The sequence below is a fragment of the Lutjanus erythropterus genome, chromosome 3 (genome assembly GCF_056507025.1).
Source record: "Lutjanus erythropterus isolate fLutEry1 chromosome 3, fLutEry1.hap2, whole genome shotgun sequence".
Classification (NCBI taxonomy): domain Eukaryota; kingdom Metazoa; phylum Chordata; class Actinopteri; order Lutjaniformes; family Lutjanidae; genus Lutjanus; species Lutjanus erythropterus.
In genome coordinates, this window is record NC_139319.1 from 36,501,332 (window position 1) to 36,511,706 (window position 10,375).

At 39.6% G+C, this 10,375-nt stretch overlaps 1 protein-coding gene across 2 annotated transcripts; it reads right to left on the reverse strand.

The window, feature by feature from the left end:
* Positions 1-313: 313 nt before the first annotated feature.
* cant1b (calcium activated nucleotidase 1b) lies at positions 314-9,378 on the reverse strand. 2 transcript variants are annotated; one of them, XM_084715986.1, is made up of 5 exons: positions 9,318-9,378; positions 3,257-3,853; positions 3,007-3,147; positions 1,869-2,072; positions 314-1,250 (listed from the first exon to the last, which is right to left on the reverse strand). In XM_084715986.1, exons 2-5 carry the CDS (start codon positions 3,792-3,794, stop codon positions 880-882), a joined length of 1,254 nt encoding a protein of 417 aa, XP_084572112.1. In that variant the 5' UTR covers positions 3,795-3,853; positions 9,318-9,378; the 3' UTR covers positions 314-879. The 2 variants fall into 2 exon arrangements, with proteins under 2 accessions (XP_084572112.1, XP_084572111.1); XM_084715985.1 differs by lacking the exon at positions 9,318-9,378 and adding an exon at positions 7,201-7,332.
* Positions 9,379-10,375: the final 997 nt, after the last annotated feature.

A 10,375-nucleotide genomic window follows, 5' to 3' on the forward strand; every position in this document is an offset into this window, starting at 1 on the left:
AATTCATTAATAAATAAATTTCCCTGACTGGGCAAGTGAGAAAACACTGTTAACGTTGAACCTTGAAAATGAAGTTATAGTGAGATCATCTCGTGCCCAAATGAGGATGCGGTGATATTATGAGTGTCTGCTGCCAGTAAACTTTTCCATGTTGCAGTTGGTCAGATGCAACACACAGCACTCATGTATGTGAACAACCCTGGGTTGATTTATTGAGTTGTCGGTCACCGTCATGTGGCTGCTTATCATGCTTACAGTTGTTAGGTTTAGTGAAGCCAGATAATGAAAACAACCTCCTAGGTCTGTTTGCTTTGTAGTACAGGCCTCTGGTGTTTGAGAGGCTGACAGCTACAGCTACAGCTGTACCAAGTGTTTTTTACCCAGACTGCTCTGGAATATCAGCAGTGTCAAATCAAACCATGATGTTTTAACTCAAGGTTTAGATAAAAGTATCAAACTACCAGCACTGTTATGAAGTAGTACTTTAAGAAAACATATCAGGCAATGGCTGACTAGTGACAACTTCTGTGTGACTCGTCTGTGTTAGTCACAGACCGGCTGCCCAAATCAGTTGCACAAAAACTGACCTGGTCAATCAAAGGTAATCTTCCTCCCCTGCTGGTGGTGTGGCATCCTCCATCCTTTTACCTTCTCTTCCTCCTCCAAAATATATTACTAAATAATTATGAAATATTTAACTTTGGGTCATACGTCATTATTGCACAGTAGGACTAAGAGGGGAATGTAATGCTTAGAACTCAAAACAACAAACGGGTCATGTGTATTACAGTCCACTTTTTAACCCTCTAAAACATGGAGGAGGCCCTGCAGATGTTGCCTGTAGGAACGTAGGCACTTTCCACTGTGTGTTTGTCCTGGTCAGATGAACTCCAGCCCTTCATACTTCACATCCCCTATCTTTGTCTCAGGCATCAGCACCCGACCATCTAGTGTAAATGCAATGATGTAGGTGGCGATCCTGCCTGCATCCTCCTCGGACTTCAGGGCCAGAATGATCTGATCATCCGTGTCTGGGACAAATTTAAATGAGGAGAAGCCATGGGTTGGGTTGAGCGGCCCGACGTGCCGCACTGATACGTAGCTGAAGTCTGCGGGGCAGGACAGGAGGAGGTTGGTGGCACGTCGCTCGTCTGCAGTCTCTTCATAGTGTTCGTGACTGGCACGGCGGGGGAGGAAAAACCAGTGCTGGAGACGCTCACTCCATGCTGCTGATTCATGGATAAGGTAGCCTACAGAACAAGAAGAGAGGTGAAAAAATTAATTAGAAGATAAAGAACTATGTGTGTAAATATGAGTGCCAATCAGGGTATAATTCACACTTTTAAAATGCTCTTTTCTTCCCTGGTACCACAGTTTAGTTTGCATGACTCTCTGAACAGTGTCCTCTCAGTGTCCAGCAGCCAAAATCCAGACGAGAAAAGCTCTAAGTTCATAAAATTGTTTGTTCAGCTTTAAAAACTGCAGCCTCTTCTATCCTGGATTTTGCCTCCCAGGCTATATGCAAGCCACAAAATCTTACTCTTGTTTTGATTTACAGTTTATTTTCTCCTAGATACATACTAAAATTGACCAACAGTCAGAGATAAAGCACAAAATAACTTTTTTTAAGCAAAAGGTGTAAGACAACATTATCCTCCAGTTAATTTAAAATATGGTTAATGCAATTGTAACATAAAACACAAAAATTCACTTATGGTTTTATTTATGTACTTCTGGATTTAACAACCCTTGATGGTTCACAAGAAAACTACTCCCTTAGTGCCAATAAGAGGATCTGATACCAATTCAGTCATTGTTACATGTGGACAGGACTATAATAAAGAAAACTAAAAGATATTGGTCAGAACCTGGTGGCTGGATCCCTGTAGCGCTTCGCAGGGCGTTGTAGTATGGTACCCAGTTCTCATGCTCCACGTCGCCATGGTAGCCAACAACTTTGACCCACTCTGGGTTGTTGTTGACGACTTCCCCAGAGGTCGTGGTCCACTCCTTCCCCAGGCCGCCGACGTACAGATGCTCATCCTTCACTGTCAGCCACTCTGCTTTGAATCCTTCATGCAAAACAAGGTCAGCATGTAAAACGATCACCAACTTTTCCAAAGCCACTTAGTCACTGCTGTTTTTTTGTTGCCAGTTTTCTGCTGATGCTCCAACTACAGTGTACAACATATATTATATAATCTAGAAAAGGCTCTCTTGGCTGTCTTTGGCTATGGCTGGGCAATATATCATTACTATATTAACATCATAATACAAAACTAGTTATCATGTTTGATTTTGTATATCATTATATCGTGATATGGCATAAGTGATGTCTTTTCCTAGTTTAAAAGGTTGCATGACAATAAAGTGATGTAATTTTCTGAACTTTCCAGGCTGGCTCTTGTTGCTCTCGCTGTTGTATTATTTGCCTTTGCCTACTTAGTCATTGTAGTCACATTAATGATGATTATTTAACTAAAATCTCATTGCCAAAACTAGTGAAACTCCTGTGAATGAGTCTCAATCAGCATATATTTGAGAATGAGCCCTTTCACAGGCATTGTAATGTTCAGGATTATTTAAAACAGAAGGTGGCATTTTGAGCTATTTTCAAACCATGAGGCCAATTTTTACAAATTTATTAAGAAATGTTAATATTAATACCAACATGGATGTGTTTCATCACAGTACTGTGATATAATTTAGTTTAGAGTTCTTTACAAGTGTGAAAGATTAAACATCAAAATCAATATATCACCTTGTTTACAGTGTCACAGTATATTGTATTGTAACCCCTGTAGATATGATATACGTCAGTCAGGTTCTTGCCAATACAACCCTGATGTCAATTTGAGAATTTACAGTATGTCATTTTAGAAAAATAACATATGTCGAGCTATATATTATATTTCATAAATTCGCCAAAAAAGGGAAAATAATTGTAAGCCATAACAACCAGCTCTAATGCAATGCAATGGAGGTAAGAGTCTATTGGTGACTGACCTTTGGAGACTGAGCCATCACCATCAGGTAATATAACCCAGGGGACGGCCTGGTTGCCCTCGATCCTGTACACCACACCTGTGCGGTCATCCACACTGTACAGATGACCATTGAACACCACCAGCTCAGAGAGCTCCATACCTGCAGCAGTTAGTCAAACACTGAGTTAATGCACATACTGATGAGACAACACAAACGCAGTCGACATATAGAAAGAATAACAGATCAGTGTGTGTGCATGTCCATCTACCTCGTCCTTTCTCAGCCAGATGACTCTCCAGAGTGACCATCTCAGTGTCCCACTCCACCTCCAGTCTGTCAGCGCTATCAGAAACAGTCAGGTAGCCTCTTTTCATGTAGCTGAACCACGTCTGATCCTTAGAGCTGCGAGACGCCGTGTCCAGGTCTGCAATCACACCAATGCGGTAACGGATTCCGTGCTTTGTTTTCTCTGGTGGACTCAACGGGTATGTGTCATTGTAAGGTTTTTCCCTTTTCTGGTGGCGGGAGAGGCTTCGTACAGTTTGTCTGTTAGTGTCCCTGAAGATGTCATCCTCACCCCCACTGTGCAAATGCAAACTGTGAACCCTGTTGCGGTAGTAACCTCTGGTAGCAGTGTCTCTGTCCCCCACTGTCCGGTGCAGGTATAGCATGAGCACTAAAGCCAGCAAGGTGGCCACAGTGATCGCCCGCCATTTAGGGTGAAAGCGTGAGTCTGAGGTGGTCGCTTGCGTCATGGACGCCAAGGCCAGGGGGAGGCCTCGGATGGTAACACCAAACGAGGTCATGGGAGTATTGTCTTCATCCTCACTCTCAAGGTTGGACTGGGGGTGATGATCGCTATAGCCTGAAATTGAAAAAAATGTAAAACAAGAAGAGCTGTGATTGTATTCAGCTGACCAAAATCAAATCACTATTTATGACTGCTTCATACTGTTACTTTCATCAAAAATGTTTATTAAGTTGGATGAAAAAAACACTAAACACAATAGCTGGGGAGGATGAAAGAATCAACACGGGGGAGGAGAACAACATGTTGGAAAAAATAGCCTGTTGTTCCTATTGTACTTTGTTCACAACAGAGCTTTGTTGTGCTGTTCAGACAAAACCTCCAATATGCATACTGAGTAGGTAGCGGGCACGTCCTACTTCCTCAGGACCACAAGCCTATAATTCACCTCGCTCTGTTTTGCTGTTGATGTCAAATTATTTTGTCCTCATGAGCCACAAAGATTTTTGTTTGTATACTGAAACTGCGTATCACTAGTGCTGTGTGCAGAAAACATCCAACTCGAGTTTCTTAGAGTGATTTACTTGTTTTTACTTGAGTCCGAGTTTCCCACAGTGTTTTATAACAGATGTGGGCCAACTTACATGAAATAAACACCTCCACTCACATCATTAAGATGAATACACTTAGGCCTATAACTGTGAGGGCTACTCCAGCAATTTACTATTATACTTCCATAAAGTTGGGGGACTCTGAAGAGAAAGACAAAATCAATTGAATCAATTGAAATAGTATACAAAAATTATGCATCACTTTTTGATTTATATTTTTTTTCTTTACTTGCATGCATTCATTTCCAAATACGAGGCCAACTCTATACCCTAAGATTTCCTTCAAAAACCTGGAATTCACTTTGAGGGATCCCAGTTCTCACCATTTGTGCAGCTGCTACATGGTGACTGTCTGTCTCTCCCCTTTTTCAGTTCCATTATCTCATTTTTAATTTTTCTGACTGGGTTAAATGAGTGTATTGCTGGTTTGATGCAACAATTAATTCTTTGTTTTGTGTTTTTGTGAATAAATATTACGTTATATACAGTAGTTGGAGTTGTCATTGTAGTATTCCCGTACACCCAGCGAATAAATGTAATGAACAACTCCTCTAAATGAGTTTCATACCCATGATTTCAGCAAACCACCAAATCTAAATTTGTGCAGGAAATGTGAGGATGATCAAGTGATTCACTGACAGAACACATGAATGTACAAACAAGTAAACTTTTGTGTATTTTTCTTTTTAGATCCATGTAGAGTTGGTTAAAATGAACAATTGCCTACTTTTGAGTTATAAATGGGCTTTTCAATCAGAGATATAGGGCTGGTATAACATGGCATCAGACATGCTGCCAGCTGAAATACGAGAGGTGTGCTTGTTCTGTGAGAGCAAGAGTGCCAAGGTGACCCTCAGCCTTTCTGTTGTCAAGGGCAACCAACAAGTATAGTAAATAAGCTTAAGCAGAGTTGAGTTTGAGCTCCCTAAAACTATCGGCACTGAATCATGTAATACTGTCTCTACCAGCTTAAATGACTGTATAGTAATGACTGGATGTGCTAATAAAGTGCACCTTTTTCATTTTTTTCATTGCTGTCTTCTATTGGTCCAGCACCTGCCTTAAATGGTATTTGGATGCCTGAAAATGCTATGTATTGTAAGGATAACTGACCAATATTGTCCCTTCTTACAGGCCTGTCACTCTGGCTAGTCATAAACCATATTTTTTATTAGTTGGAAAAAAAAAAAAAAAAAAAAAAAGCAACAACAACAACAAAAAAACAGTTTATGTCCATGTGCAAAAAAAATAAATAAAAAGGGCCATAATCATTCCTGTACCTACAATTACAGGCCCATTTGCCAACAGTAACTTTAGAGTGGTTGCTTTGACATCTGAAGTAATGAAGCATTTTGATGAAGTCTTAATAAACGTGCTTAACGCAGATGTGGTTTCATGCCTGGATCCTCTACAGTCTGCTTTCCTGTACTCTACTGCAGGCATCAGTGTGACACACCTAATTAGTGAACATTTGGAGGACCCCAAGGCTGATACACATGCTGTATTTGTGGATTTTAGTTCAGGTTTTAATTTAACATTCAGAATATTAAGTATGACCTTCAGACAGAAGATGCAGATGCAAGGAAATGTGAACGCAATGGCTTCAAGCTTGCTTTCCTTCCGAAGTCACTACTCAATAGACAACCAGCTCAATCCTCACGTATGTAGCACCTCAGCTATAAATTAGATTTAGCCTTTTTTATGATTAATTCCTAATTTACATAATGTCTATATACTTATATCCCTATCTTGCAGGGCATATGCAATACTTTACAATATCTTTTTATCAGCCTATAGATTTTTTTATGTATTTCTACTGTTGTATGCATTTAGCCTCTAGACAGGCTAAGTCCCTCCCCCTCCAGTGGACCACCAGTTTCATTCCCAGGTTGCTAACTACTTATGTTTTGGGAGAGAGACTCAACAGTCAAACATCTTACCAAACTGTCATTAGCCAAAGTCTTCCATCTTAAGTTAAATTTTCTAAAACCTGAAATCGAGCCACAAGGAAGAGCAGAGGTCTAGCCTTCTCTCAGACCACATAAAATATGCTTAAAGGTTATCATGGAACTTCTGCCCAAAGACACTAAAAATAAACTGCCTACCCACGTTTCCAGTCTACAAGAGGTTTTCCTGTACATGCAGTACTACAGGCCTTTATTTCTACAGCTTAAAAAGCAATTTTCTGAAATAGTTAACCACTTTCCTAGCAATTACAAATGACTGCTTGAGATTCAAATGTGTGACTGTAGCATACTGCATGAAGTTAGCAAATAACAAGAGCTTCAAAATGAATGGGATCTTGAACAGTGTAGAATAATGCAACTGTAAATTACACAATATCGTGAGAGCTGAAGCAATATTTAGAAAGGATTGAAGTAACAGAGCACTTATATAATTATATAGACAAATCACCACCATTTCGCAACCCAAAATAAATGTCATAAAGGCGTCAACAAAATGTTTGTGTCTGCAACATCAGCCTAGGAGAAACAATGCTCAGTGAGATTCAGTGACCGTGTTCTCAAAGTTATTGGTGTAAACACAAACCAGTCTGTAGAAATATTTGCCAAGAGACTATTTGGTATTTCTAAAATGGACCACATTACATAGGCTATAGCTGCAAAGCACCACTTTTCCCCTCTGTCTCTTCAGCTGCTCTCTAAACAAGTTCACACTCCTTGACTAACATGCTCTTTAACACACAGACACACATTAAATTGGCAAACACTTGGGCAACAAATAATGCCCTTATTGTCACCAGTGCATGCATGGCTCCTATTTCCCAGGCCTCTACATCACAGACCCCAAAACAACCTCGCTGTATGCTGTATGAAGAATTCAATTATTCACCCTTCCTTCGCCTCTTCTCCCCCGAACACGCTGTAACCATAATGTTGTTCTCCTTCACACGCATAATAAACTCCATGTCCCCTCAGCCCTCTGTCCCACATGAATAACTGATCTCTATCTCACCAAGTCTCCTCCTTTCCTCTCTGTTGCACTATCTCAAGTTTCTACTTCTTGTCGCAGAGCCAAGAAAGAAAGCTAAGCGTCGTTAAAACAAATAAAAATTGGGTCAATCAGGAAGAACAGGTTGGGATGGAAACCAAACCTGCAAATGTGTTTGAAGATAAGTAGGATGAAAAAAAATAAGATCCCATAAACAATTACTAATTAGTGGTGGTGAACACATTGAATCCTGAACAATGAGTTCTGAAACCAGTTTTAATAGTCGAGGTTGCACTTATAATGAGTCCTGAACAGTTTTTTTTCAATTGTAGTTGGCTGTTAATTCACAATATATAAACCCTAATCCCCTGGACACTGTTAATACATAAAGTCCCCCTCAAGCTTCATGCTCACTGTGTCATTTAAGGTCACAACATGGGCAGTACCAGCTTCCAGATGGCTGTGTGTTTTTTTCTCTGTTCAAAATGTTTTTCATGTGACTGTGCAGCTGTTTTGGTACTTTTTAACTCTGGCGCTAGGTCTGAAAGGATTGTCAGTCAACAGAAATCAAAGGATTTCCTATTTCTACTATCAAATTAAAATCTTAATGCTATCTTTTAGCTTTTCCTGGAGTGTTCAATGACGTCTCATGGTCTGCATGGGTGGGTGGAGTTTGCTCAGTTATCATGACGTGAACATAACATTTTTTTTCTAAATCCTGTTTAGATGCTCTAATTATTTCCTTTTTGTCTTCATATGTTATTCACCAGTAGGGCAAATAATACCAATAATTATTTTCACTGTCAAATTAATCTGTTGAATTTTTCCTCAGTCATTTGATTAGTTGTTTGGTCTATAAAATGTCAGAAAATTGTGAAAATTTTTTGAAATGATCAGTTTTTCCCCAAAAGATGATGTCATCAAATGTCCAATGTGTTTTGTCCACAAGCCAAAGATAGTTAGTTAACAGTTTAGTTTTCATTTTTTTTGCCCTTAAAAACTGCTCAACCCAATTAATTTCTCAAAATAGCTGGTGATTAATTTAAATAGTTGACAACTATTCAATTAAATGTTTTAGTCATATTTGCCAGATACAGCATTGCCAGAAATGTCCCAGTAACTCTTTATGGCATTTTAATGTCTTTTACTCTAAGCACATGTCAGTATAAGCTAAATAAACCTGGTTAAACAGATTCACCATTAATGAGACAGCAACATCATAGTGTAAATGTTTGCATATCTTCTGTTGGTTTAGTCTGATCTTACTCTGTCACAAGTAGAAAATCACTGAAGAGCATAATAAATCCCATCTAAGTTCACAAAAACCCCAAATTTTTCTGTTAGCAAGCGGTAACTCATAGTATGTTTGGTAGATGTAAAGAAGATGCAACAGTTGCAGACAGACAGTTGAGAAATCACTTACCTCAAGACTAACCAATAATGTTACAACATCTTAAGACCCATTTATGAGTCTTGTACTGTGAGTTGACTAAAAAAAGAAAAACTGTAGTCCTTGTCCCGATTAAGTGCCCACCTGTGTGAGGATATAGAAACAATTCTGCTTTGTTAAAAACTGTACCTCCACTCGGCTGCTCAGACACACACAGACCTGCCTGTGTTCACAGATGGCCACGAAGGCAGAGAGATGTTAAGAGTCAGTAGCACCCAACAGCACTTCTAAACTTTGACCGGCTGCGATTAAAGTGAACAAAACGTCAAAACTTTGAACTACTTTAATTACACGAAAGTTGAATGGTTTAACATAGACTCCCTTAAGCATAGCAGAGTTGTCAGACAGGTAAACACTTATTTATACAAGAATTTGAAATACACCGGTTCCCTTTAAACACGTTAGCCATTATGCTAACGTCAGCTAGCAGCTAAGCTAGGGCTCGCTAGCATTAACCTTTGCCAGGCTAACGTTGGTATTAAGAAGCTTAGTCACTGGGCCTGACTCTGCATTGAGTTAAGAGTTTATCTGGTCATCATTTCATGACTGTTGAAGCCGTGTGGCTTACCTGGTACAGAGAGTCCTCCAGTCCGCCTGGCTGCTCATATTTGATGAACTGTTCAGTTAACTGCTAGCAGTTTGTCAGCGTTTAGCTCCTCCTGCCTGTAGACTGTGAGCCAACTGAGCTGATGGTCATCAACGGTCAACTCCCACAGTCTGTCAACGTTCACTTTACGTTCAAAGTGAGACAAACGTTTATTGATAATAGTGCATCATGCATCGGAATAACGGGAAAAATGACTGGGAAAATTCACGTGAACGCTCCTCAAGTCGGACAACTCGGAAAGTCGACGAAAATTGTGTTAAACGAGTTACCGAGCTGTTACTTGTTTAAGTCATATATGCAGAAATATGGTGAACAACAGTAAATGTTTGGATGATAACTTTTATTACTTCAGGTATTGCATTACATTTGGTCACATGTAATTTGTAATATAGCATTACGTTGATAGTTGCTGTCCACATAGAGTAACCTAAATTAATAAGAAATGTTATTTATTAGCATTAACCCTGATAACAAGTCCCCTACTCTACACTAGTATGCCCTTCTATTAGTAGCTTTTTCTACTTTACACTTAAAGCACATGAAAACACTAAAATCGGAATAACAACCTCCCAGCATCAAACTGGGATCATCCGAGGAGCACCTGAATGCACCACAAGGTACAGAAAACGAGCCCTCTATCCATGGCCGTATTTATCATTTAGAGGGCTCCATGGGCTCCATCCTCCTGTCATTGTTTCAGAATAACGCTGTAATTAACTTGAATCTACTGACATTATTCCCCAGATATGATGTCAAGACTCTGCGAATCATCAGCGTTTTAGGAGCAGAGCATCAGTTCTTCAGCAGACATATTAATAATATGGTTTAGTGTTGTTGCCCACTTTCTGCGAGTGTTACGATCCACATTTGCAGCTGTCATCATCATTCATTTTAAATGTCAGTATAATTGATCTCAAAGCACTGCTGTTGATTACTGTTCATCATATGAGCCGCAATCAAATTTAAAGTTCATTTGAACAATGGCACATTGCAGAAAAAAATACAACCCCAATTCACCA